General features: G+C 50.3%; 12 protein-coding genes across 12 annotated transcripts; 6 read left to right on the top strand and 6 right to left on the bottom strand.

Annotated features, from left to right (window-relative positions):
* Positions 1-1,307: 1,307 nt before the first annotated feature.
* Positions 1,308-3,041, top strand: NECHADRAFT_80813 (uncharacterized protein; the record flags this gene model as incomplete). Its single annotated transcript, XM_003050949.1, has 5 exons — positions 1,308-1,336; positions 1,410-1,485; positions 1,633-2,437; positions 2,487-2,661; positions 2,711-3,041. The coding sequence occupies 5 exons, from the start codon at positions 1,308-1,310 to the stop codon at positions 3,039-3,041; spliced, it is 1,416 nt and encodes a 471-aa protein (XP_003050995.1).
* Positions 3,042-4,125: 1,084 nt separating this feature from the next.
* NECHADRAFT_100691 (uncharacterized protein) lies at positions 4,126-6,628 on the top strand. Its single transcript, XM_003050950.1, has 4 exons — positions 4,126-4,320; positions 4,373-4,754; positions 4,807-5,019; positions 5,839-6,628. Exons 1-4 carry the CDS (start codon positions 4,135-4,137, stop codon positions 6,561-6,563), a joined length of 1,506 nt encoding a protein of 501 aa, XP_003050996.1. The 5' UTR covers positions 4,126-4,134; the 3' UTR covers positions 6,564-6,628.
* A 292-nt stretch (positions 6,629-6,920) lies between these two features.
* NECHADRAFT_7195 (uncharacterized protein) lies at positions 6,921-7,904 on the bottom strand (the record flags this gene model as incomplete). The annotated part of the gene is made up of 3 exons (XM_003051349.1): positions 6,921-7,196; positions 7,256-7,672; positions 7,749-7,904. Coding segments are annotated over 3 exons (849 nt in total), but the record flags the coding sequence as incomplete, so codon positions are not given.
* Positions 7,905-8,233: 329 nt separating this feature from the next.
* On the bottom strand, positions 8,234-9,519 carry NECHADRAFT_25379 (uncharacterized protein; the record flags this gene model as incomplete). The annotated part of the gene is made up of 2 exons (XM_003051350.1): positions 8,234-8,513; positions 8,795-9,519. Coding segments are annotated over 2 exons (1,005 nt in total), but the record flags the coding sequence as incomplete, so codon positions are not given.
* Positions 9,520-9,964: 445 nt separating this feature from the next.
* NECHADRAFT_80816 (uncharacterized protein) lies at positions 9,965-11,986 on the top strand (the record flags this gene model as incomplete). The annotated part of the gene is made up of 2 exons (XM_003050951.1): positions 9,965-10,384; positions 10,439-11,986. 2 exons carry the CDS (start codon positions 9,965-9,967, stop codon positions 11,984-11,986), a joined length of 1,968 nt encoding a protein of 655 aa, XP_003050997.1.
* A 153-nt stretch (positions 11,987-12,139) lies between these two features.
* On the bottom strand, positions 12,140-13,614 carry NECHADRAFT_41422 (uncharacterized protein; the record flags this gene model as incomplete). Its single annotated transcript, XM_003051351.1, has 3 exons — positions 12,140-13,228; positions 13,277-13,374; positions 13,425-13,614. 3 exons carry the CDS (start codon positions 13,612-13,614, stop codon positions 12,140-12,142), a joined length of 1,377 nt encoding a protein of 458 aa, XP_003051397.1.
* A 583-nt stretch (positions 13,615-14,197) lies between these two features.
* Positions 14,198-16,609, top strand: NECHADRAFT_40529 (uncharacterized protein; the record flags this gene model as incomplete). Its single annotated transcript, XM_003050952.1, has 7 exons — positions 14,198-14,364; positions 14,421-15,188; positions 15,287-15,353; positions 15,402-15,588; positions 15,639-15,822; positions 15,871-16,029; positions 16,075-16,609. 7 exons carry the CDS (start codon positions 14,198-14,200, stop codon positions 16,607-16,609), a joined length of 2,067 nt encoding a protein of 688 aa, XP_003050998.1.
* Positions 16,610-16,747: 138 nt separating this feature from the next.
* On the bottom strand, positions 16,748-18,842 carry NECHADRAFT_104581 (uncharacterized protein; the record flags this gene model as incomplete). Its single annotated transcript, XM_003051352.1, has 6 exons — positions 16,748-17,128; positions 17,183-17,252; positions 17,319-17,355; positions 17,424-18,455; positions 18,505-18,604; positions 18,668-18,842. 6 exons carry the CDS (start codon positions 18,840-18,842, stop codon positions 16,962-16,964), a joined length of 1,581 nt encoding a protein of 526 aa, XP_003051398.1. The 3' UTR covers positions 16,748-16,961.
* Positions 18,843-20,185: 1,343 nt separating this feature from the next.
* NECHADRAFT_80820 (uncharacterized protein) lies at positions 20,186-21,174 on the bottom strand (the record flags this gene model as incomplete). The annotated part of the gene is made up of 3 exons (XM_003051353.1): positions 20,186-20,624; positions 20,769-21,026; positions 21,080-21,174. 3 exons carry the CDS (start codon positions 21,172-21,174, stop codon positions 20,186-20,188), a joined length of 792 nt encoding a protein of 263 aa, XP_003051399.1.
* A 729-nt stretch (positions 21,175-21,903) lies between these two features.
* NECHADRAFT_80821 (uncharacterized protein) lies at positions 21,904-22,867 on the top strand (the record flags this gene model as incomplete). The annotated part of the gene is made up of 3 exons (XM_003050953.1): positions 21,904-22,224; positions 22,303-22,548; positions 22,616-22,867. The coding sequence occupies 3 exons, from the start codon at positions 21,904-21,906 to the stop codon at positions 22,865-22,867; spliced, it is 819 nt and encodes a 272-aa protein (XP_003050999.1).
* A 249-nt stretch (positions 22,868-23,116) lies between these two features.
* Positions 23,117-23,761, bottom strand: NECHADRAFT_41339 (uncharacterized protein; the record flags this gene model as incomplete). Its single annotated transcript, XM_003051354.1, has 2 exons — positions 23,117-23,283; positions 23,332-23,761. The coding sequence occupies 2 exons, from the start codon at positions 23,759-23,761 to the stop codon at positions 23,117-23,119; spliced, it is 597 nt and encodes a 198-aa protein (XP_003051400.1).
* Positions 23,762-25,400: 1,639 nt separating this feature from the next.
* NECHADRAFT_80823 (uncharacterized protein) lies at positions 25,401-26,214 on the top strand (the record flags this gene model as incomplete). The annotated part of the gene is made up of 2 exons (XM_003050954.1): positions 25,401-26,068; positions 26,118-26,214. 2 exons carry the CDS (start codon positions 25,401-25,403, stop codon positions 26,212-26,214), a joined length of 765 nt encoding a protein of 254 aa, XP_003051000.1.
* Positions 26,215-26,596: the final 382 nt, after the last annotated feature.

Genomic DNA, 26,596 nt, shown 5'->3' on the forward strand with positions numbered 1-26,596 from the left:
GACAAACACTTACGCCACAGGTGGGAGGCTCTTCTGGGGTGGTGGCAGCCCACACGCCAGCCTGGAATAAAGCCAGGATCAAGGCGGCAAATGCAAAGAACTTCATCTTTCCCTGGTCATTCAACAAAGAACACCTGCAGACAAGAAGGAAAAAAAAGAGACGAAGGGGGTCATCGTTCCGTCGCTTCTGGACGGGACGATATGAATAAACTGTTTGAGACTGATTGATGAGGACCCGCTCCATCTACCGAAGGATTTCAAGCCAAGGCGTGCTTCGATCTACCGAGCCAGGGCAAGAGAAGATCCCTAGTGCCTGAACCTGTCCACCGTTTCATCAGCGATAGGCTGAGCCCGGAGTGAGGCCGCTTATCCATTACGTATCGGCAAAGCATGAATTCTGCGAATTGCGGCGATAGAAACGGGCCTTCTAGACTCGTGGAAGAATGGCTGACGACTACTAGCGGGTGCCCATCGTGAAACGAACCAGCCGGGTCTCTGGGAACAGACCACCTAGCCTTACTGGAATTGACAAGGCAGAGTTGCATTTCTACTGTCCTAGGAGATTGGCGACCCGTTCAAGAGGGACATGTCCACTCAGTTCGCCGATAGATTGCTGTCGCTCAATTGAGAAAACAGAACTTAAGGCTTGGCTATGACAGGTAATCTGACAGAGTGACTCGTTGGCTGCAGGGATCGACCTTGATGACATTCAGCCACGGCACCGGATCCAAAGCAGCTTCGCCTCTGCATCATGCAGGGGCCGGTCCCTGTCCGGGAGGAGTTCAAGCATGACATCCCCCAGCCTCCCGTCTCTGCCGTTGATAGTGCCCGTACGGCAAGTAAAGATATCCGTCCTTCCCGTCAAATACACTTTTTCATATCACAACTTTCACAAGCTGATCAGTGGGTAATGGTCTCATTCGGACTCTACGGGCTTGCACAAGAGCCCGCGGTAGTATTATTCTTCAATGCCGCGAAAGAGACGGTCCAAACTCTAAAGGGGTTCATTGAATGTGGATTTTTACCAGCAAGTTCTCATTTCAAGCGAACCTTGCTGATTCTGGAAAGCCGTTCGTTATTTTTTTTTTGCACAGGGCTAACTAGCCAAGGATTCCTAAGGTTCCCCGGAAGTAGTGTTTCAAGCTACTAAACGAACCTCCCCCTAGTGTAGTCTCCTCTGCACGGACTGGGTGAGACCCTGAATAATGAATTGATAATAACCAATTAGGTACGACGCGTTTTGACGATCTTGATTCTTGGCTCTGACGATCCTTTCCTCGAGAGAGGGGAAGGATTCTACATTCTACATGGCTAGACGCCCAACTCAGGGGGCCATGTGCGTATCCTTATTATTCTATGTGCTGGCTATCATTACGTAGTTCCGAGTAGACGGTATTACCGGCAACCAGGGAACCAGCACCCAAGGCTGATCTCAATATCGGCGACCAGAGCCTCGGCACGGCACCTGTCAGAAAGGGTGACCTGGTAAAAAGCATCGACCAAGAAGCTTGTTTCGATTTCTAATCCTCTGTTGTTTCATAGGGTCGGCATGCCGCTGTGAAACTGCCGTTCTTCCAACGTCACTCTTTAATATTCACTTTCTACACTCATTTTTTAACTTTTATCATGAAGTGCCAATCCTTCCTTTCTGTTTTGCCATTTCTTGGCGTCGGTGTCAATGGCTTTCCTTCGTACATGAATGGACCCATTGGTGACATTGTGTCTTCGAGGCTTTCTGACAAGGTGGAAGGCGTTTTCCACGAGGCGCACGAGAAGAGGTTGCTGTTCGATCCCTTGACGAAGCCTATCGATGTCAGCGGCGACCACAAGTTTATCGCACCCGACTATTCCAGGGGCGCCCAGCGAGGCCCTTGCCCTGGTCTGAATGCGCTGGCCAACCATGGCTACATCAACCGGAAGGGTGTCACCAGTCTGACCGAGGTGACCGGAGCCATCAACAAGATCTTTGGCATGGGCTTGGAGCTGTCGACCATCTTATCGGTGATGGGTACCGTGTTCGTCGGAAACCCTCTGTCGCTCAACCCAGGCTTCTCCATCGGCGACACTGCCAGCGGCGCACAGAACCTCCTTGGAAACCTTGCCGGACTTCTCGGTACACCTCGAGGTCTCACCGGCTCACACAACATCATCGAGGGCGACTCTTCCAACACTCGAGCCGACCTCTACGTCACCGGAGATGCTTCCACCCTGGTTCTTCAGCAGTTCAAGGATTTCTACGAGATGTCCTCCGGAGAGGGTGACTACAACTTTGACGTCTTCGCTGAGCGTGCTTACATCCGCTTCCACGAGAGCGTGGCGACAAACCCCAACTTTTACTACGGGCCTTTCACTGGCATGATTGCTCGCAATGCTGGTTATCTGTTTGCTTGCCGCATGTTTGCAAACCACTCTTCCGAGAACCCTTCTGGCTTCCTGAGTAGGTGCATTGTTTCGACATGTACGGGATCATCGCTAACTGTCTAAAGACAAGGAGGTCCTAAAGAGCTTCTTTGCTATCGAGGGCGAGGGCGACAAACTTACTTACAAGCGAGGATATGAGAGAATCCCCGAGAACTGGTATCGTCGACCCGTTGACTACAGTCTGGTTCATCTTAACCTCGATGTCCTGGCTTTGGCTGCCAAGTACCCCGAGCTTGCTAGGTATGTATCCAAGACTCCATGAAATGAATATCGTACTAATAGGTCGTAGTATCGGAGGCAACATGGGAGAAGTCAACAGCTATGCCGGAGTCGACCTCAGTGATCTTACCGGCGGTGTCTTGAACCTGACTAAGCTGCTCGAAGGCAACAACTTGCTCTGCTTCGTCTTTGAGATTGTCAAGACTGTGGCACCCAACTCGCTTTCTACCCTTTTCAAGATTATCGAGGTCCCACTCAAGCTCGTCACCGATACTCTCGGAGCAGCTATTCTGGATCTTACGTGCCCGGCTTTCAAGGATCTGACTGTTGGTGGAAAGAGTTTTGAGGAGGGCATTCAGGTTCAGTTCCCTGGAGCCAAGCTTGGTGCTTCTGTCCTGTAACCTGTATTCTTTTCGTGATTCTCTCATGCCAGCTGTTGCTGCACAGTTTTGGAACTTGGTGGTGCTGGACATGGGCCGCTATTATAGAAATAATCAAGACAAGCCTAATACCACATACTCAAAGACATAACTCAGGCATGTCTGAGGCCATTTTTATGTCTAACCTTAAATCCCTACTGCCGCAAGTTGAGCTAGCCGATGTTTCTTTATGGCATTGCGTTTTGATGCTTGCACATTTTAACGGGTGTTTTGCTTGTGGATATCCCTTCAAAGCTGGTATGGGACTAAGCAACGAAGCCTGGTTAGACTGATTTAGACCGACGGCGTGTAGCTTGGGCTGAGGCTATCAGAGAGCCCTTGGTACTCCAGCTTTCGGGAACTTATTGCTTCCTGGGGCCCCGTACGTAGCTCTATTGGTCCGTTGTGTCAAACTACCCTGTAGCTAGCTGCATCACTTGTCTGATTCTTGCACACGCAAACATTACCAAATGCCACAGCAAACAGCACATTCCCTAGCACAATCTCTTACTAAGGGCAAGTTCATGATATCCTCTATCTTATCTTTTCCTCTCTTAGTCATCGGAAGTTTCCCCGCTGCCTGTCGGCTCCGTCATGCGTCAATAATTCCAAGCCACCACCTTCCCGTCCTGCAACCCATCTCCGATGGCATCAACCAACAGTCCCCATGACATGATCCAAAAGGGTGTTAAATAGCGCAAACCGGACGAATTACTCCTCTTAAACACGAGATAGCCTATCTCGACCGTCCCGCGGCAGTTCCCGAGCGCTAGGCTTGACTCCATCGGGAACACCCTCTCGAGAGAACTTGACAGCTCATGTTTTGACGGTCCAATCATGGCACTTGACGAGAGACGGCAGCAGTTGGCAGCTTGGCCGGCACATCCAATCATTGCCTCGGCAGTGGTGTAACCAACAACGAGAATGGAGACCATGCGCAGAGGACCAGTGAAATGCATCCGTCGTATGTCGGTTATTTCTAATCATTTACCTGTTGGCGGAGTACAAAGGTGTTGCTTCGGCCAGCTTTGTTGAGTGAAACCTTTGTACGAACACAGCAGCTTCTCCTCTCGCCATGTACTCACTCTGGATCTTGGCGGCAGCCGTCATCATCTGGCGACTTCATACCGTCTTTAGCCACCTCTCCAAGGTTCCCAAGCAAGTCCCTTGGGCATACAGGTCCAAGTTCACACCGTATCTTTTCTCCCAGCTTAATGGCATCCTTAATACCCCGCCGGCTATCAACAGGGGTTATCAAAAGGTGATCCCACCCCGATTGGGTCGCAAGAACTTCTCGCTAACTCAATTCACAGTACAGCAAGAACGGAACCCTTTGTGCCATCACTTTGCCTTTCAGTCGACCCGAGATCCTTATTCCTCGCAACCTCATCCGATGGGCAACTTCCCAGCCCGACAAGATCCTAAGTCCGACCCCCATTCAACATGAAATCGTTGCCGCCAAGTATGCCTTTCTCAACTCGTCTGTTGGGAAGGATTTTGCCGTCTACGACGTTCTACGCGTTCAGATGAACAGATACTTGCCCAAGTTGATCCCGCAGATTATGGGAGAACTGGCCTCTCAGATCGATGAAACGTTCGGACTAGATACGGAGTGGAGGGAGGTCCAGGTGTTTCTCCTTGTGAGAGAGGTGATTTCAAGGGTTACTACTCGTCTCGTCATGGGTAATACACTATGTGGGTGACCATTTTCCACCTGAAAGGTAACCTTGCTGACTTCTAACCACAGGCAACGACAAGGAGTTGGTTGATAATCTGTCAAACTTCTCTAGCAGCGTCTTGCCTAGTGCCATAGCAATCTCCCTCTTCCCTCCCTTTATGCACCCCTTCATCTCCCGACTGACCTCAATCTTCAACCACATCTACATGCGTAGAGCACTCAAGACTCTGGGGCCATATGTGAAGCAGCGAATCGAGGCAGTCAGGAATGACGTAGCCCAAGGTTCCAAGAGCCTTCCGCGAGAGGACGTCATGACTTGGCACATTGAAGAGGCTCTACGAAAGAAAGAGCCCAGAGTGCGTAATCAACCAATTCAACTCAACTGGTACCTCCTCGCAGTTGGATTGACATCCGGGCAAGTATGTTTCAGTTGGATTGGAGTTGAACGAGGCTGCTCTCAGTTGGATTGCAGTTGGTTGTTTCGGACCAACGGATATCTCCGATCTTCACGTCCTAACGCCGATCCCACTCATCACTACCACGAGGGTAGGACAATACCCTCCCTGCTCCATGACCGCGTACTCTGCGCCATCCCAATAGTGTGTCGATCAAAACGAGTTCGTAAAGGTGAAACTGCCTTTCGCGCGCTACTGAACGACCTTTCAGTTTCTGCTGACATTGTAGAGATAGACAGCAAGTCAGAGGCCATTCGAGAGAGGTTCGGATACTTACATAGAGAAGCTGAATGACGAGCTCTCTAATCAGACGCCAGGCTGGCGCGAGAAGAGCGCGAAGCTGGCGCGGGTGGGAGAGGCGAGAAAAGGTTTATCGGGTTCGGCTCGGGATGATGCCCCTCAGCGGCCGATCATTGGCCAGCGGGCCAAACTGGGAAGGTGAAGGTGGGGTCAAATTTACGGCGCCGGGCCCCCACACTGAATGGAACGAGTTGGATCCGGTTGGATCCAAACCCAATCAACTGGACCTCTGAATTGGCTGGTTGCCAAGCACGGGGAGCGAGATCTCAGTTGAGTTGGACCCACAGTTGGAGGATCCAACGGGTCCAACGATTGGAAGTAGTTGGTTGATTACGCACTCTGAAAGAGCCTGAGGAAGGCCTAGAGGATCGGATCGCCTGTCGTGCCTTTGCGACTGTGTTTGCTGCCCTGGAGTCGACTACCCTCACCATGACACATGCACTCTTCAACCTCTGCGCAACTGACGACCCGGAGCAGACCTGGGAGGCCCTAGCAGAAGAAGGGCGTCAAGCTTTCGCGGGAGAAGTCAATCAAGCCAGTGTCAACAGCCTCAACCGTGCAGACAGCGCTGTCAAAGAGACTCTTCGACTCCACACGGCCATTAAGGCTCTTTCAGTACAGGTCATGGCCTCAGGTGGAGTTTCACTTGATGAGCATAATCTTAAGCTCCCCCAAGGTTCTCGAGTCAGCGTCTCGGCGTGGGGAATACACCACGACGAAGACATTTACCCCAATGCTTATACTTTTGACGCGTTTCGCTTCTCACGTCCACATGAGAATGGCATGATCGCCGAGGACAAGAAAGAGGCACATCTATTGGTCTCACCGAGCGAAGACTATCTTCCCTTTGGATTTGGCAGACATGCTTGTCCAGGTCGATATTTTGCTGCGGTTGAGACAAAGTTGTTTCTGGCATACATGGCTGTTCATTACGACTTGAAGCAGGTGCATCAAAGGCCAGGATTTGTCAGCCTTGGACATCTTCCCACACCACCGATCAAAGGCAAGTTAATGATTCGAAGGAAAAGGGATATATGTGAGCCTTACAAAGGAGACCTGCCCATGGCATGATGAGTGCAGTAGATTATTTTCTTCGATCGCTCACAAGTGGGTTGACAATTGACCTTTGCTCTCCTACAATCAGATTGACATAATGACGAGATAAATGATAAGATCTTAGAATTTGGACTAGAGGACTAATACCTGTGAGTGGCATAAAGATTGCCCAGGGGTTTTTTTGCATAAAGGACAGAAGCGGTGAAAGAGAGAAAAGAGCTACAAGCTATTAAGCAAGGACAATCAATATCATAGTTCCATGCTACAATGGTTACTCTATAAACTACATTTTATCTGCATTAGCTTCGGTCTCAAATTATTGTACGAGTCCATCGTAAAGTAGGCGAGACATACCCGAGTTTCGGTTTGAAAGTTCTCAGGGATCGTCCAGATCGCTCCCGCGTTGCCTAAACCATTCCAGTTTGGAGCGGTCCAGAGCCTCAAGAACTTATTCTCACAACAGAACTGGTACCCTTCTTTGGGGGCTTTGCGACCGCTAACGATGAGCTGCATGTTATTTCTCGTGAGGAAGTTCGAGACACGGTCCGGCCCGAATTTGATCCCATCCTGGCCCCTGTCGTTCCATCCTACGACATCATTATTGAAATCGCCATCCACTAGGGCACGTCGAATTTCTTCATCTTTGTCCTATCGCGTCAAGTCAGTGATATTGGGGAACTTTCAAAGAAAAGTGTGCTATGTCTTACATTATATCTTTCAATGATTGGTCGCGTAATCTGCTTGATGTCCTGTAAACTTGTGAAACTTGGACCCAGGCCTCCATGAACGCAAAATACTTTGCTATTCACAGTCGCCGCCAATGGCAGGTAGTTGAAAATGTCAACAAAACGCTTCCAGAGCCGTATGTTATAACGCTCTTTGCATTCTTGGTAGAAGCCCAGCTTTTTGCGGCTTCCATCCTCACTCTCATGGTTTCCTCTCAGCAAAAAGAATGTTCGCGAGAACTTGATCTTATATGCAAGAAGAAGACAGATACTCTCCAGCGAACTTTTACCGAAATCGACGTAGTTTCCCAAAAAGAGATAACTTGTCGCCTTAGGGTGTCCAGCGCATTTGAATACCTTGAGTAAGTCATCGAACTGCCCATGAACAGGGCCAACGACCTAATACTGTTACCCTAGGCAATAAAATGAGGGAGAAGGGAACCAAAAACTTTTCAAAAGGCTGGTCCGAACTTACTGTCAGCGGGGCGGCCAGTTCCAGGAGTGTTGGCTGGGCGATGAGAATCTCTTTTGCTTTGGCGCATAGAAATTGGATTTCTGTTAGGTGAAGGCCGATCTTCGTCTTGGGAGCGAGATCATTGGTTTCAAGAAGCTCGTGTATGATTCTATCCAGGCGCTCTTCGTCGTCTTCACGAGGGATAGATGGATGGCGTGGTTCAGGCAGTTGTTCCTCCAGGGGTCGTTCATCAAACTCCCCTTCATTCAGCGCCTCTTCCTCCAAATTCTTTTCCTTCAGCTCTCTTCGAGCGCTTGCTCTATCACTCGCACCGGATTTCTCAAGAATAGACTCGAGTTCTCCAGGGTCGAAAACTTCTTCTGTAATCTTCTGGGCCGGTGTAGGTAGTTGCTCTTCGCTTCCTGGCTGGAGTCAGCCTTTCTATTCCACATAGGTGATTCAAGGCACATGTCCTCACTGTTCTTGATATAACTATGTAAAAGAGATTCGGAGTCGTCTGTGCCAGATTCGGCGTCATTGTCGATCGTTTGTGGCAGAACTGACAACGAGACCTCTCGGAGGTGACCAGACACATGTTTGTAATAAGCGTCATCGAGTCTCTGGTAGGTTGCAGAGCAGAAAGTGCACTCGACGGACCTGAAAGCAGCTGTTACGTGGGCTGACTCATGCAAGGCCCACGTCCTACTGTGTTTGTAGAGTGTACCACCCATCTGGCAGTGTTCGATAGTGCACATATATGGGTTCAAATCATTGAACACATGCCTCCTGTCGACCGTTAGTGGTCATATAAATTGGTAATATGAATGTCAATAACGAACTTCCACTGTTTCCTACTCGTTACATCGGTAAGGTGCACTAGACAGACTGTGCAGTCAAAGCCACCCCCTTGCACATCTGGCATAGGTGGGATACGGGGGCGGCCCATTGCAATTGAAGATGCGGCAGTGGAGAAAGAAGCAAACGTAGCCTTCGATGCGTTGTCGTCGAACTCATCCAATTCAACACGTCCAGAAGTAGAGGTGGGCCTTGCGGACCACTTGGAGGACGAGACCAAGGCTGACGAGAAGACGGACGGGGGAGGGACAGAAGACTTTGTAGTTTCCGTGATCTGGGGAAGTCTTCCAGTGAAGAGGCTTTCGGTGACAGTGTCATTGATTGGGGGTTCCTTTGAAACGACCTGATGTTGCATTTCGCGTATCTTGGCTGCCCGGACAACGTTTGCTTCGGCAAGGCGCTCCACGAGATATCTAGGGAGTGGGTCAAAACGGTCTCGGATCTTGCGGCAATAGATCAAAGCCTCTTCACAGGAGGTGGTGAACGACTCCTTCGTACCAGAAAGAGGCTCATTGGAGTCGTCCGTCTGTATATCTAGGACTGGGTTGTCCAAAGCGGGGGCCAAATCGAGAAGGCAATCAACATAGGCAGAGATTTCCTCTATGCTCTCCACCATCCCGTAATTTGACTCATCAGACTCTAATGGAGTATCGGGCCTCTCGTGCTCGTCCAAGCCTGAGCCTTTGAGCATAGTCTCAGCCACGTCCAGCAAGGCCCTAAGATGGTCGCAATCATCAAGCTGGAGCTGAGACGGCTCAACTGAAGCTTGAGACATGGCCTGAAGAATAGAAGTCCCGAGACGGAGAAGAAGCGATAGAACCTGGCGATGAAGTTCCTTTGAGCGCGACAGGACCTCATCGAGCCTGCCATCTGCGACGTCCAGACCCTGGCACCACAGGAGAAAACGCTCAAGTTCATTTTGACATATTCGGCGTCCCTCATCCTGCCCCCCGACGAGGGCCTCCCTGAGGGAGGTGATGGCTCTGCTGATGCTCGTGGAGAGCTTGGCCACGAAGCCAACGCCACCTTTGGATGTCACAGCGTCAGGGACCCAGCTCTCGATGTCCTGCCGACTGAGGAAGGATGTTGACATGATCAACGAGATCACCCATTCGAGTCAATAAGAAGACATGGCGGCCGTAGAACCGGGTATGGGGCACTATCGTCGGGCACTTGGGATTGTTGAGTGCGGGGATCTGTGAGGTGAACCCTTGTTGGTCAGATCATGAAGCGGATTGGGCGAGAAGTGGCTGCAGGAGCAGCTGAAAGAGGGGAAGCAGTCTCGGCCTCAGCCTGATTTTCAAGAAATCCGGACTCTGTTGCAAAGCGAAGGTTCTACCATTGCGACGGATCAGTATCTCTGTCAAAGGCGAGACTCCAGGATGAGCGGTGTCGAGCTGATCGTTGGAGCCGTTCTTGGCTCCATCCCTATCGCGATCGAGGTCTACGACCGATCCGGTAGAGTCTTTGAGGTGTTCTCTGCCTTTAAGAAATACCCGCGGGAAGTGTCCATTCTGGATGCAAAGCTGAGCGTGCAACGCACCATCTTCCGCAACAACGCCATTAACCTCCTCAACACCGTCACGAAGGATCAGGCAAGCGTCCTAGAAGTCGTCAACCGGCCCGCATCGGCGGCTGCCAGGCGGGACCTCACCATGGCGCCAGTGTACCGAAATCGGATAGATGCTCTGGGGGAGTCTTTCAGATCCTGCGCCCAGACAGCCGAGCAGATCCAACACAGCCTCCAGGTGCTATGTTCGCAATCTGATGATTTCCGGGCTCAGATTGGCGAGAGGCAGGATGTGCGTCCCATGATCACAGTACACTGCTTGATAAACGAACTAATCTTAGATCAGGATATCAGCACATCAGAATGGCTGAAGCACGTCAAGGCTCGCTTTCGGCTGGCATTGGGCAAGCCCAAAATGGAAGAGGCCATTACGGAACTCCGAGAGCTCAACAGAGACTTTGGTCTGATCACGGAACAAATCATCAAACACTTGCAACAAGTTTCGGATGGAGACAGTGAAAGAAAATTTGCAACCCGCAGACCGGCTAAAAGTCTCAACGTGCTGCAACAATATTACAGATCCCGCTACACCTCCAAGGCCCTATATTCCACGCTTCAGATGCAATGGAACTGTAGCACTCATCAGTACCACTCGTTTGACGTGCGGATCATTGACGCTGATCGTGGAAAGAGTAACGGAAAAGCCAAGGCCATATCCTCTCGATATGTCACCTGCGAGCTGGCAGTCACCCATGACGATTCGTCCTCTCCCTCGAAAGGGCCACTTCATCTCGAGATCCAACAAGCCTGTGAATCAGACGATGAAGAACTTGAGCAACGAGCAGCTGATACAAGAGTTTATCAGCTTACGCAAGTACTCGAAACGAGCGCTGATCGACTCAAGGTGGAAGTTTCCACCGGCAAGAAATCAAGAGTCCAGAAATTCATAGGTCGATTCAGAAAAGAGAAGCAGAGTGTCGCAGTCGCTTTCGATAACGCATCAACGCCCCAACTGCCAAACCTTGCGCAATCTATGTCCGATTTCCATCTCAGTGATCACTCTACCCAGCTGAGCACCTCATCCTCAACCGACTTGCCACTTATCGACGACGTCTGCAAGACGGCATACAATAGCGTAGCGTGCTGCAACGATAGATCTTTCCTCGGTTCGTGGAACGGCCCTCACGCTGAGTGGTTCTGTGTCCCAGCAGCGCTTTCGTCACAATATGGCGGGTCGATGGCACTTTCAGATATCATCATGTGGATTTCTGAGGAGCCTGTGCTTCGTTCCCTGCCTCGGCCAATACTGGTCGAGCTGGCTGGCAACGTAGCAGAGGGTATTATGCAGTTCTACTCTACGCCTTGGCTGGTCTCAGGTGATCTTGGACAGAACGTGCGATACTTCGGCCCTAACGCATTAAATTCTACCTCAATTCGGCTCAAAGGGCCATACTTTATGGCACGGCTCAAGAATAAGAAGGGGAAAGGCCTCCTCCAGCCTCCTCAGGCAGCTGTGTCCTCGGGCGAGGGCATCACGCTCTACCGCACAGTCCGCTTCTTAGAGGCACGCAACGAACTACTATTCAACTTTGGAATCCTGATGCTCGAGATCGGTTTCGCACGGCCGTGGTACGAGCTGAAGCAGGCCGTGACAGCAACCCTTGGAAAGCTGTCCGACTACAAGATCGCCGAGAAACTGGCGGGGCAGCTGGTCAATCAGCTCGGGTTGACGTACCCAAAGATTATCAGAAAGTGTCTTGGGTGCGACTTTGGACTGGGAGAGACGGACATGGACAATGAAGATCTGCAAAGGAGGTTTTTGGAGGACGTGGTTGCGGGGCTACAAGAACTGAAGGACTACATGACGGAGATGAATATCGCGCCTTTGGGATAGGTTTCTTCTTCTCAGTGTAGTTTATGTCAACTTAATTTGAAATGAAGAGCAAGGCGAAACAATAGAAACTTTTATAATCACATCTATATCAGTTCTGGGCCCCAACGCGGCTATCCATTTTAATCACATAACCGCCGTTTCTTATGAAAACCCTCACATCCAACCGACCCTTCGAAACAAAAACGTCGCTCCTCCAGCTAATGCTGTCGCTCCCGTAAAGACAATCAGCGTGCCATATCCCGTTCCATATCCAGCAGCAGCTTGTCCCTGCCACGGCATGCCCTTGATCAAGGCTTCACTCAGCGGTCCTGAGGCGACGTTACCAATACCACGACCAGCAGAGAGCACACCCAAGACCATAGCCGGGTCGAACGAACTACCACTAGTAGCACGGTCACCACTGTCGTTTGAAGGCCCGGCGGTGACCATGCGCATGATGCCAGGCCAGGCAGAGGTGTAGGAGCCTGCGAAGAAGCCGTAGATGATGCAGTAGACGTACAGCACGGGCATGTTGGTCGAGAAGCCCCAGAGGAAAAAGGTGCTCAACGTCGCGCCGGCTGCAGAAATCATGAAGCAATCGGTGACGTGCAGACGATCAGTCAGAGCTCCCATGGCGACACATCCAAAGACTGAGGCGACGTTGATGAGCAACACGGTCAGGGCCGAGGAGAATGTGCCGGCATCCAGAGTAGCTCTGGCATAGGAGGGGAGGTAAATTCCAGGAAGGAAGAAGCCGAGTGCCTGAGCGACGTTGGCAAATTGATGGAACATGAAGTTTCGGCTCAGTGCAAAGCTTAGCTTGAGAGGGTTGATGTGTTTCGTGGCCGAGTGGGGAAGACGAGGTTTGATGAAGAATGCAAGCGGCAGCGTCAAGATGAATAGAGCCAGCGACCAAATTCTCAGGGTAGTACGGAAGCCATATTTGTGCAGGAAATGCTCAAACAGCAATGGCAGAGCAAACCCAGCAAGTCCAGTACCCGACCACATGACGCCAAAGGCAAAGCCCTTGCGTTTGGCGAACCATTCGTCCATGTACAAAATGCAAGGACAGTACGAGATTGAACCGCCAATGGCGTATAAAACTCCTTGGGTGAGGATAAGGTGTGTCGTGTTCTGGGAGAAGGAACTCAAGGCCAGGGCGATGCACATGATGAAGAGGCCGATAACCGGAGACCAGCGACTGTACTGGGGGAAGAGTCTCTGGATGCTCATGACGAAGGGGATGCCAAGATACATGATTCCCTAGGAATGTTAGTTTGCGAGATACTTGTTAAAAAGGCATTGGCCTACCATTGCGCAAGTACCGATGACAGCGATAGCAGACGATCCTTTGAAGGGGGCATTGGTGCTGTAGTAGTCCTGGAAGACACCGAAGGCAAAGGGGAAGCCTACGAGGGTCAACAAAATTTCAATTGGTGATAGTGAGTGTAAAACCTACCCCAGGTCAAAGCCTCAACCATGAATGAAGCTGCGAGGAAGAGCCAAGCTTCCTTTCCCCGATCAACCGGCGGCAGTGACTGGAACTCGGTTCCACCAGTGAGAGCTTCACCTTGCGAAGTGGAAGAGCCGTACCCATCTTCACGGGCCGTCTCCTGAACGGGTTGAAGTTCAACTGAAGTTTGACTCATGATGCTAATTGAGGAGAAGTCAATTGCCTAGACGTGTTCAATTGAACTTTCGCTCCTCTTTTAAATCTCTTCATCTTTTTTACGTCGCTTTTAACCTTCAGCCTCTTGTCGTTTTCGCCCGACGTCGGACTCCACCACGCGCGCCCTTGGTCTGACATTTGACAAGTGGAGATGTGCAGTGTTACATGAGAATTGGTACCGAGATGAACTACAGACGTAGTATTACGTAGCTGATGCTGTGTAGATCTAGGATTGACGGTCAAGGGATTCAATCAAGGGCATCCACTCAATTAAGTAGAACAGCGCGTCTTTTAGATCAAGAAGACAAACGGCAAGGATGGGGGGATGCACGCATCATCAAAGTCAATTCCCCCCCCCCCCCCCCCCACTATTGGAGAATTTGAACAAGGGGGAAATGACAAACCAAGAAGCCGATGAATAAGCAGACTCCGTAAGAACCCGAGGCATCTTGGCTGCGCGTCTCCACCCTTCACGCTGTTCAACCTCGCCGACTTGCGTCACCATCAACGAGATCTCATCGTCCTTTGCGGCTCTGCTTGAAGCGTATCCATCGTCAGTCGTCATGAGTGAATCAGCTGAGAACCCGAGTCCGCTTCCTCGCCGGACCCGCGTCGCCTGCAAAGCCTGCCACGCCCGGCGGGTGAAATGCGATGCCGGCGACGGGCAGCCGTGCTGGCATTGCCGGACCCGTAACACGACTTGCGAGCTGATAGAATCGAGACGCGGCAAGTATGTAGACCGGTCATTAGATAGCTGCGACGTGCTCAGGCTGATACCTTGACCAGATATACGCGACAGAGTCGTGGTCAGCCAAAGGACCGTCGTGTTTCTCGTCGGCTCCGAGAAACCCGAGAGCCGTCAACCGATGTGGTCCAATCTTCCCCTGACATTGCTCTCAACACGCCAAACAGCATCTCCAGCCCAAATGGCCAGGACGCGCCACAACCTCAAGATGAAGACACCAGCGCCGGTTTCCCACAGCCCAATGTCTCTCAGCAAACCCAAACCCAAACAAATGCCCGATCATATTGTCTTGGTGACTCCAACAGTTTATCCTACATCATCGAAATGATATGCAGTCCAAGGGGTGGAGTCGCCGAGCCTGTCAAGGTGCACTACCCTATTCCCGCCTCCATCGCCGACCGTGCAGTTCTTCCAAACAGGCCACAAGTAGAGGTCACCAGCTTACAGGATGCTCTCATAATGCCGCCGCGAAATATATCTGATCGATTGATTTCTTCATTTTTCAACATAATGCATCCAGCATTTCCAGTCGTAAATCGGCGCGTCTTTATCGAGCAATACAAACTCGGACAAGCATCTCCTCTCCTGCTTCAGGCCGTCTTCCTCATCGCCGTCACCCTCTGCGACGACAATCTGATCCAAGATGCGGGATTTTTAGACCGTGCGACTGCAAGAAAGACATATTATCTCCGCGCAAAGACTTTATATGATGTTGATCATGAGACGGATCGTAGTAATATCGCTTCCGCGCTGTCACTCATGGGGTTTTGGTGGAATGGACCAGATGATCAAAAGGATTCGTGGTATTGGTTGGGCTGCGCGACAACTTTTGCGCAATCTATCAACATGCATCGTTCGTAAGTCGGATTCTCCCATGCCTCATCTCCATATACTGAGTTGATTCAAGCATGGCCCGCTCTGAACTGAGTCAAGAGACGCGATCGCTCTGGAGGCGGATATGGTGGTCCATCTACGTACGTTGCTGCCAATATTCCCAAACGACTGCAAGCTAACACTCCCAGTCTCGAGATAGACACACCGCGGCTTGTCTAGGGCGGCCATGCCGTATTAGAGATGAAGACTGCGATATTGAGCTTCTCACTGAAGACGACCTCCGCTTTGACGAATGCTACGATGAGGAGCTTATACCTTCCCAAAAAGACCACCACATTTCCTATTTCATCGAGATGAGTAACTTGGCAGTAATACGTGAGTATGAGAATAATAACTCAATCTTCGATAACTAACCATATCACCAGTCGGCGACATCGTCATCGGCGAATTCAGCCCTCGCCGTCCAGCATTGGAATGCTACAAAGCCAAGAATCTCGTCGAAAGACTCGAGCAGTGGCACTCTAAGCTACCAGAATGTCTCCGAGAAATGCCTCCTGATGAGTCCTTGGGCGCATCATTCTGGGCTAGTAACCTGCAAATGGCGTATCAGTAAGTCTCCAAACCGGTTTTGAGTTGTCGCGTCTAACGGCGGCCTAGAAACTATTACATCCTTCTCTTTCGCCCCAAAGTAATTGAGAACCTGTCGCCAGAAGAGACTGAGAGAGACGTTCGGGCGCGGATGGCAGCTGACTCCATCACTCGCATGGCTGAGGACATGCTGGCCTCTGGTACCATCCGATATGGGCAAATGCATCTGTAAGACTACCCTCCCCTAAGTTGGATTCTATTCTAACCGTTTAGTGTTCCCGCCGTGTTCGGAGCGCTCTCAATTCACACAATCGTCATCTGCCGAAAGGACCCAATACGCAGACAATTAGCAGGCAACAAGTCAAGGCAGTGTATCCTTGCATTAAGTGAATTAGCAAAGCCATGGCCAGTGGGACTCTGGATCATGAGGTTCTTTGTCAATCTCTTCAGGAGACTCACAGGACAGGACTCAGCCGTTCCCGGAGGGGCAATAGTCAACGTCACCTCTCGAATTGGGAACAGCGATGTTGATTCCCGAGGAAGTCAGCCCACCGACAACGTACCCATCCCCACCAGAAGCGAGGGAACCGAGCCAGCAATACCGGCGGTGGCCAACAACAGGGCGCAATCTCAAGATCAGCATGCAGTCGATTTCATGCCGCAAGTTTCTGATCCGCTAGGCTATGACTCTTTTTGGGCTGGATGTCTTGATAACTCGATCGACGTTGACTTGCTTTTACAGCATGGACTCGGTCCCTTGCTTCCTGCGCCTTTTGGAGTTGCACCCCCAGATACAATGGGCTTGTAGAGCGGACGGGTTTATCATGGCGCAATAAGGACGGACGGCGACACCCAGGTTGACAGCCTCATCACTGGGAACGGGAATTAGGTCTTGGATCACCAACGAGCTTTTGATGTTAGATGAATCCCAAAATTCTTGTTGAAATAGTGCAAAATGTCTAATTTTAGTCTATAAAACCACTTTTTGTTCTGCCATCTAACCCATTACCGCCTCAATGTTCCACGGATGCTTGATTCAGTTCCAGCCATCTTGGAAACACTGCATCAAGACATCGGCGCCCAGTTTATGCATTTTATGTATATCCCCAGATTATCTCTTCAATCGATTACATGCCATTTCGTTGCACTGTTGGTGCAGATCACAGCGTCTCAACAGCAAACTTGCTCTTTGCCCGCAGCGCCTTGCCATGTTTGAAGAACAGGTACGGGAAAGGCGCCATTGCAACCGTCAAGAAGGCTAGTAAACTTGAAGCCCACTGGTATCCAAGTTTCTCATACATCTGGATGCCGAAGAGGGGAAACGCGGCTGGATAGAAGTTAGCAGACTGGATAATGGGAAAGTGGTGTTCTCAAGACATACCAGCAAAGGAACATCGCGCAAAGCTGTTGGCAGCAAGTGCAGAGGCAGCGTACTTGGGATAGGCGTCGACCTTTATATCAAGGTTAGTTTTGAAAGCTTTTTGAATGAGTAGCTTATAAAGGAGGGATCAACTTACAAGAAAAGTAAAGACTCCTGTAAAGACAAGCAATGTTCTATGTAGACCCAGAGGTTAGTGAAAGCTCTCAACGAGACGGTGGATAGGAGGTTGGGCTCAACTCACCCGCAACCAAATACAGCGGAGCCAATGATGGGCACAATCCAGTGAATGCTAGAATAAGTCGTCCAGGCGAACCAAAATAGACCACAAGGAATAAGGATAGCACCCAAGATGGCAGGAGGTAGTCGAAACTCAGGCTCACTACCTCCAATCTGTCCTGTCTCCTTCTCATGCTGCTTCAACAGCTTGGCTCGGATGTTCGCCCAGAATGGGGTACTGCCGGCTGCAATGAGAAGTCCAACCATGATGCCCAGCCATGTGAGACCGGCTTGCCAGAGGTTCATGTCGTGATTTGTTCGAAAAACCAAGGGGAAGGCGCCGAAGAATAGGTAGAGGATGCCGAGCAAGATGGCAGAGTAGAGGTCAAGGCAGAGACACATGGGTTCGAGGAAGAGTAGCTGGAAAGGCCGTAGGAGGGAGAGCTTGAGCGTTGTCATGATGGACTTGGTCGTGTTTTCCATAGGTGCACGGTATGCATCGTTTCCAGTTTCCTTTCTCAACTTTCGTGCCTTGGTTCGTAGGAGAATAGGATGGTATGTCTCGGGGGCAAAGAAAATGATAGATACCATGAGGACAACAGCCCAAATGATCATGACGTACCAAGTCCATCTCCAATCTGTGTTGTAGTTGATGAAGCCGCCAATGGCAGGTCCAATAGCAGGCCCGATGAAAGGTGCCAGTGAGACCAGACTCATGGGCTTCTGAATCTCACTGCGAAGGAACACGTCTCCCACTGTTCCTCCTGCAACAGACAGAAACGTGCTACCTGCAAAACCGCCAAAGAATCGAACGATTATCATGGTCTCGATATTTTGTGCGACAGCGCACGGGATGGTCCAAATGGTGAACATGGCCCAGGACACAAGGTAAATAGGTCGTCGTCCATAGTACTCGCTCAGAGGACTTGTCAGTAGAGGACCAAGAGCAATGCCCATGACAAAGGTTGAAAGGCCAAGTGTAGCGACAATAGTGGAAACGTGAAACTCGGCATTCATCTGGGCGTATGTCGTTGTGTAAATAGAGCTGGCGCATGTCCTTGATCAAAAGTTAGTCAATGTCTGTAACCATGTCTCAGAGGACTTACACGCAAAGACTCGATGTGCACACAATCGTAACGATAACCCACTTGTGAAACACAGACATGTTCCTTGGGTTCATTGGATCCTTTTCGCCATCCCAGGAGACTTCGAAAGAGGAGCAATCGGGGCCGGAGTCGTCCCCATCGCCGGCTTCAGTGGTCTCTTCACTAAAGTCTGCTGGTGTTCCGTTCTCAAGCCCACTGGGGTCATCATCTGCTTTTGTCGGATTTCTGAACAAGGTGTGGGAGGGTTGCTCTGGTTCGGTTGAATGGTGGTGTTTTTCGTCTACGTATTGCGGTGACTCCCCTTGCCCACGCAGGGCAGGCTTTTCTTGCGTGGTCATCTTGGTGCTGGCTGAATCTAAGGAACTGAGAATAGCGCAAAAGGTTGGCCACAGAACGAATTGACTCGAGTATCAAAAATATCCTCTCCCAGGCTCCAGGCCGGCCCCAATAAGTATATATCTCGTCCTCGGCGTTTCGTCGAAGAACGAGAGAAAGGATTTGTAATGGAGTCGTCCACGGTGATTATCTTCTCTTTTCGGAGATAGCGCGGGGGCAAAGGGGAAGCGAAAAAGCCGAGGCGTCTTGGGTGAAGGATCCATATGACGTGCTGGGAATGGAATCGACCAGGGTCTTTTGAGTGTTGATTCGTCAGGATTTGGGACATTTCAGGATGCGGATTGACTTGACGTTGTGTTGGTTGCAATGGCTGGATAAGATGCCATTGGGAAGTTTACGATGACCGAGTACTGTATCATTGAACCGGCCGAATGGCACATCTTGATTGTCAAGATGCTCAGGAGCTGGCAGCCATGAACTCGAGTATCTTGGGCTTTACAATCGAATCTTTCGCGGTCTAATTCCGCGATTGTGGATAATATTTGTTGACAAGTTCCAGGCCCTTGCAAAAGACGATACCGCCGAGCTCCAAGGCCTTTGCACACGGCGATTTGTCCTCGGAAAAGGAATTGACGGCCTATACATTCAACGAAACATCACCCGAGACGTAACCATCTTGATTTCACATGTCGCTTCTTCAGCAAACGCGTCGCACTTTGGGACCGCGAGGTTTTTGCATCCCATGGAGTTGGCTCCTTGTGGTTAGACCGTGCAGGGGGGCTCAAGACGCCGAGGTGACTTGTGGTGATAGACAAGAGTGGAGTGGGAATTGACTCACTTCGCCGAAGTGGGAGATAACTGATAACAAATTCTTAAAAAAGGACTACTACAATATCAATACTAACCATCCCAATGAAACTCCTTTAAACCCCATGACCCTTACTCGCTAACGTAAGAAAGAAATCTCCTCCACCAACGTCTCTTCGGATTAGTTGCATTCTGGCAAGATCCTTGCGTCACATCCACCTTGCCAGAAGCGGTATCCTCCGACTCCTACTCGAGTTCATGTCTGCCATAATAACGCAGCCAAATTAGCCGTCGTTGGAATTCGGCCTCCCAAGCCTCACTCTGCTTCGCCGCCGGAAGCTCGTTAATCGCGTCCCTGATGCGGCCGCGTAGGACTCGCTCTGCTTGGCGAGCGTTGTCAGAGCTCACTATCGATAAAATGTTAACTAGTGGTTAACGCCGTGTACGTGACAAGTCAGTTGAATAATCAGCTTACGGTCTTTGATGGCCTCTTCTTCAAGCCTGGCAAGTGCTGGACTGAAGTCGCTCAGTAACCTGACTATCCCAAGCTCTGGCGCTCTGGCGCTCTGGCCTCATAGTCGAGATGAATCATGAAGTGACTGAACTCGGAGAAAACGTCTCGCTCCATGATGAAATCGCCCCCGAACACTACGTCCGCCGACAGAGCATCAAGAACATAAAAGTCAGAGCAGACTTTCTCCCTTGAGTCTCCAAAGGTCCACGTCACATCGCGGACGATGCCAGTAGTGGAGATCCGTGTTCCATCCCCCAATTCGAGGGGCAATCGATGTTCAGGGCCTTGATCAATCTTGAAGTTGTTCGCCCTTGCCCAGGCGGCCCCTACTAAATCGAGATCGCACCCGGTGTCAAGAAGGGCGTGCGTATATATGCTATCCATTGAGCCCCAGAGGCGCTGTCTTTCATCGCCAAGGAGGCTCATCCGAAGGTGTGACCCGAAAAGAGACCGTGCCAGCTTTCTAATTCGATTCTTGAACTTGGTAAGAGTTTGCGTAACTTGTAGAAAGCCGTTCGATAAGATAAGGTCACTCGTGCATTTCGGGATAATCCAACAATCCAGGATGTGTTGCTTGGGCTCGCCTGCGAAGGAGAATGGAACTTACACTGAGCCTGTTGATTCTGTTTTCCTTCCGCCAGCTAGTTGGACTGTTTTTGTGTCTGTTTCATATGGTGTGAGACCGGCCTTTTGGACAAATTGCGCCGAAACGAAGTTGCGTTCGGCACCAGTGTCAACAAGTCTATTCACTTGGTGTTCGCCCACCAGACCCTCCACTACGTAGTCACTGGGGCCTTTATAGACCTGTCGTGGCTGGCGCCTTCGAGATGGGGCTATGGTGTCGGTCGTCGTCTTTTCTCCTGACCTGCATCAAACCATATGTCAGCAGCCAACCAAGCGACAGGGACCAACACTTACGTATTAGACACACCCTCGGAGTCTTGCGTAGTCTCACGGTGTTGGTGATTGCGATTCCTCAGATAATCTACCCATTTATCGGTTATATTGGCCATGCTGAGGCATGAGCCCTACCTCGCGGTGTGGTTTTTCCTGTGGGACACTTGCTCGAGGTTTTGCTTTTGTGCGGGAACGGTTTTAAAAGAGGAGAGAAGTGTGCAGGGGAAAAATTTGGCCTGGAGCTTTGGGAGCTGTCGGCCTGGTTTGACTGGTTCGCAAATCTGGCGGGCATTGGCAGAGGCTCTTCCGTGGTTCGCCTCGTTCTTGTTTTGAATTGCTTGTTGCCTCGAGACTCCACATTTGAGCTTCATCAACATCAATCACTGAGGCGAGGCATCTTTATCTTTTGGGCTGTGTGAAGCCTCGCGGGGGCAGACCCCTGTCGACGAGTTGCGAAGTACTTATGCCACAGCCTTCTTATAGTGTCCCTAGAAGTAGTCCCTATCAGGCTTTTCTCAGCTCGGAAGGTCTGATTGGTATTGGGTAACTCGAGCGCCACGAGGCGTCACATAGCACAAGCGATGCAACACACCAGTCACTTTGCATGGAGGCGCAGAAAGGGGCGGAGCAAGGCAGCCGTTGCCTTGTTTCGAGTTCAGCCCTGATTAGGTGACAATGTTGACACGTCGCCTTGGCCTTCCATTAGTGCCGGCAATCATATTTGTCGTGGAAGTCTTGGTCTGGGTGGACTATCTGATTGAAAGTCTCTATATTACAATGGCCTGTGTTTCTAAGTGTTGCAGTAGGCCAACAGTTTAGCATTACGCCGGCCTAAGTGCACAGCGATGCCCGCAACCGACGATATAGAGATGAGTGCAAGCAGAAACATTGAGCCGACGCCCTTGGGCTTCGCGGCCGTGGTATCGCTGATGGCCTCGGACCGAGATCAGGACCTCCTGATTTTCCGCAAGTTCGGCAGGATAAGCGCCCGGAATCTGCTCTACTTGCAGTGCGAGCTATTAGCAATAGAGGATCAACTGAGGAAATGGGACAAAAAGATTGCGTGTTGCCGCGACATAGACTTGGAGGAAGTTGCAGAGACGTGGGAAGTGATGATCAAAGAAGCCAAACAAGGAAAGACAGAAGCCACAGAGATGATGGGGCTTGTCAGCTAGCTCGGAGAAAAGATCAAGGAATATCGCAAGTCAGCCCCAAGCCGATGGTTGATACCCTGCTCACCTTAGATAGATGAGGCATTGGACCTTGAGTCCAGAATCACCCGACTTCATTTGCCCGACGAAAGGGTTATCAGAGTGGCCCAGAACGAGCTTTGGGGAGGTCCACTGGAGTCAGATGGTCAAAAACGAAGGCCCATGGTGAATGGATTGGCGAAAAACTATCTAGATGCTGAGGAGGATCTCGTATCCCTTAAGGCAGCTGTGGAAACCGACCCGTTATCAAAGGCACTCCGAGCCCGCTGGCCCGGCAAGGTGAGTAAATCATGATATTGGCATTGATCTGGGATTCTGGGCTCATCTTCATGTTCCTCGTCATTAGGAAGAGACATCAAGGGATGGGGTTAGCCGTATCAGCCGAGCAAACGAGCGATCAGTCACAACAGCTGTCACTGTTGTCAACATCATCGCCGCGATCATCCTATTAGTAGGGCCAATCACCAGCCTATCTTTCGTGAGCTCCCGACCAGCGGTATTGGGCATGATAGGCTCCTTCACGGTCATGTTTGCCATGAGCGTGGGATTAATGACAAATGCAAAACGAGCCGAGATATTTGCAGGCAGTGCAGCGTGAGTACACGAGCCCCGTGACTGAATGGTTTGAGGATCAAGTCTAATGTGAATAATTACGTTTAGTTATGCGGCGGTTTTGGTTGTGTTTGTAAGTAATGGGGACTTATCAGGGGGTAGTTGAACACAATAAGACTTTTATTTCTGCTAATGAAATATTCTTCTCTGCTAACATATCCAACTGTGGTCTGATTCATTCTTTTTCCTTTACGTGGCCAATGTTAATATGCTCTATTACTATCATTGAGCTGTTCTAGTTAAGTGTCTTGAAGAACTGTGGCAGCGCATCTTGTAATTCTTCCAAGTTTCGGATACAATAGTGTCCAGCAGGCTCAGAAGGCTCTGGCAAGCCTTTTTCCAAATACTGAAGGGCTGTCCAGCCAGCCTTTCGCGCCCCGGAACAGTTGCTATACGAGTCATCTGGCAACCCGGTCAGCGGTGCTTTCTCATTTTGCATGACATACTTACCGATGAAATAACAATTCCCAACGTCTGAGACACCTGCTTCCTTCATGGCCTTTCGAAACATATCTTCATGTGGCTTACAGACCAGCGGGACTTGACCGTAGTCACAATAAGTCAGCCCTTCGAAGAGGTCATCGACCCCTAGTAACCTGATAACTCGCGAGGCATGGTTGACGTATGCATTCGTCAAAAGCCACAGTTTAACCTTGGAGGTATCGATGCTCTGGAGGAATTGCCGTAGTCGTGGGTCTGGCTTGATTAAGTCTTCCAACGGAAGAGCATCGTCGACCTGGGCGTTGTAGTCAAGGGGATCGATCTGGTGATGGCGCACTAGGCCTTGAAGTGCTTGGCCGTATTGCCGCGAGTACTCTCTTTGGAGTCGGGCGGCTTCGTCTTTGGGTAGGCTGAGATGTTTCTCGAAGTAGGCGTTCATCAGGGCTGGTAATAAGTCTTGTACCCCAAGATCTATGGACGGTGGTTAGTGGTCAGTGGCATATTGTGTATGAGATACCAACTTGCCTCGAGAGTATAAACAGTTATCAATATCGCTATAAGTGTTAGGACGGGGTGTTAGATGGATTGACAGGTGCTCACAAGAACAGGACAGGTTTTTGGCCGTCTGCCAAGGCCGACCTATCTGCTTCAACCATGTTAACAAAACTATAGAGCGGAATAAAACTGGCAAGGCCTATGAGACTAATAGCTCTCCATGGAGGAGCCAGTATACGGAGAGTCGGTGAGGTTTATGCCTCGTCTGACTTGCAGGAGCTAAGATTCCCCTCCAGCCCCCGCACACAAATCCCCGCTCTTTCGACCAAGAGGAGGATGTCATGTGAGTTCATCATAACAAGGACAACAAGAGCGAGTCTCCTTTGTAGCACCAACTGCTTCCTATATCAAGGGGAGGGGATCGGATAGCTGGCAAATGTATCACAAAATCTTCGTGAGACCCAAATTCTCAGATCGAGCCCTGATACCACAATGCAAATCCCGCGTTTTTATGTTAAGAGCGAGGTCGCCACCAAGACTATCCGTTACATACGAGCCATTTTACATGTCAGAAACGATGAGCGAAGAAAATACATAGTAGGCCCCAAGTCGACTAACAATGCACTGCCCACTGCAGGTGATCTCAGGTTCCAAAGTTTAAAGGATATCAAGACTTACTGAGTCAGTTAGAAATATTAATGTCACTAAGGTTTAGCTCATGGTATAAGATAATAAGAGCTAAAGTGGAGGTTGTATGGCTGTGCTGTCAGCTCAGTCACGAAGTCGTGTTGGCCTTCACCACCCACGCCACCACCTCAACCTCATCACTCATCGGACTCCTCAGATGCAATCAGGCAATTGAGTATCTGACACTGCGAAAAATCATCTCCCCACCGCATTGCCCCCTCTCCGAGATTTCATTCTATCTGGATTCGTGGTGGTGTAGCATTGCCCATCTGACAAGAGGCTCAACAGACCAAACCAAGAATGGGTAAGCTGTTGCGAGGAACACAACGAACCCGGCAGGGGGGACATCAGACGAACGGTTCACGGATCATAGCGCCAAATGTTTGAGACAGTGTCCACTCAATCACGTACCTCTAGCTTGGCGCCGTTTTCACTGCGACAGGACTCTCCCCCCATCATGCCAGTGCTATGCTTGTCGTTGGAAACTTTGATCAGACCACTTCGGCTCATCGGCTTCGCGGGAACGATTCACTTGCTCAAAAAGGACATAATTATCCAAAATACCGAGAAGATGTCGACGTGGAGAGGTTTCAACCGATACTCGGGTGAACGGCACGGTATCGAATACGCACCCGACTTGAGGAGTTGATGCGAATTGCCCAATTAAGTTATACTTGGCGCTGTTGCTGGGATCTCAAACGCGTGGTGGTAAGCTACCATACGCTGTCACCACCAATCACAGGCGAACTGTGTAAGCTGACAGATGTAAATCAGTTGGATGGAAATAGAAGCGCGGCTTGCATCCCTTTTTGCGAGATGTTGATCAAGTACAAAAAGGCTAGAGAGTCCAAGACTTGGCGATCAACTTAGGATCAAGTTGCTTCAACTTTCAGACAATGGACAGCACAAATATCACATCCAATGGCACTCAGTGGCCTCTTTTCAACAAGTATAATGAATTACCTATCAATCACATCTACACCTTTTGCATCTTTGCCTACTTCATGCCTCACATGCTACGCATGATGAAGTCCAAAGGCTACGCAAAGGCACATCACTACCACCGTTCCCTCCTCATTGTCCACTCCGTCGTCTCGGTCATCGAAGTCGTCCTCTTCCACGTCAAGTCATGGCATCTCGGCCACGATCCGAAAGCAAACAACATTGACCTCTTCCTCTGTGTCGTACAGACTATTACAAGTCTCGTCATGACCGAGAGGATGCGGTTCATACCCAAATTGACTCTTGAGTTGAGCCGTGCGTCGTTTCAAGCCATGGCATTTATGCGTGTGCTTGCTTCAGGTCTGGCTTTGTACCTGGGATCGACCGAGTGGCATCGGGCAAGCGTCAAGATGCTTGCCAGCTTCGTCTGGGTGCGATTCATCATTATATGGTCAAGCAAATTCGCCGGTATTAATACCTATGGGCAAGGATACTCGCTCGGTTTGATTGGCGGTATTCTCATGGGGATCTATGAAGGAACTTATCCTCATGGCATCGGCATCTACATGGGCACAACGCTTTCGCTGCTAGCCTTTGATCGTTGGGCGTCCAAGTTTGACAAGTGAGTAAATGGTGGACTAATTCACCGTGAACATTGCTAATTGATACAGCCCGTCAATTGACATGTTGAGATTTGTCGGAGTGGTGAGCCATCGGGTTGAGAAGCCGAATGAGGAGCCCGAGAAGCCGTTGAAGAAGGTTGATTGATGTGTTGGATTTGGGAGAGACATTTCCCTAGACGTCTGGCTGGGATAAATTCTTTTTGATGACCAAAGTCTGCAAGCTTTAAGCTTCCCTCTAGTAGTGCTTAACATTTGATTCCAACTCCACAACCTCGATTCGGCAAGTGACAGTGGGAGCGGTTGTTCGGGGAGCCCGAGACGACGGCAGATAGCAGGCCACGTGTGGAATCCAGTCGAAGAATTCGAATGCATCGACTTGTCCATGTCTCTGAACCCGTTGGGCGAAGCCCACTAACACCATCGTAGCCCTGACTCTGGGTGTGCTGACGCGCCATGTCCTAAACAGGCAAAAACTGCTGACTTGGACACACGGCACGGGTTGAAGGGGACGATAATGGCAGAGTACA

The sequence above is a fragment of the Fusarium vanettenii genome (assembly GCF_000151355.1).
Source record: "Fusarium vanettenii 77-13-4 chromosome 5 genomic scaffold NECHAsca_5_chr5_3_0, whole genome shotgun sequence".
NCBI classification, from domain to species: Eukaryota; Fungi; Ascomycota; class Sordariomycetes; order Hypocreales; family Nectriaceae; genus Fusarium; species Fusarium vanettenii.

Excerpts from the sequence above, each read along its gene's own strand:
- NECHADRAFT_100691 (XM_003050950.1), top strand. The coding sequence starts at position 4,135 with ATGTACTCACTCTGGATCTTGGCGGCAGCCGTCATCATCTGGCGACTT. Across the intron at positions 4,321-4,372 it reads TCAACAGGGGTTATCAAAAG|TACAGCAAGAACGGAACCCT; the intron begins GTGATCCCACCC and ends CTCAATTCACAG. Across the intron at positions 5,020-5,838 it reads CAGGAATGACGTAGCCCAAG|AGCCTGAGGAAGGCCTAGAG; the intron begins GTTCCAAGAGCC and ends GCACTCTGAAAG.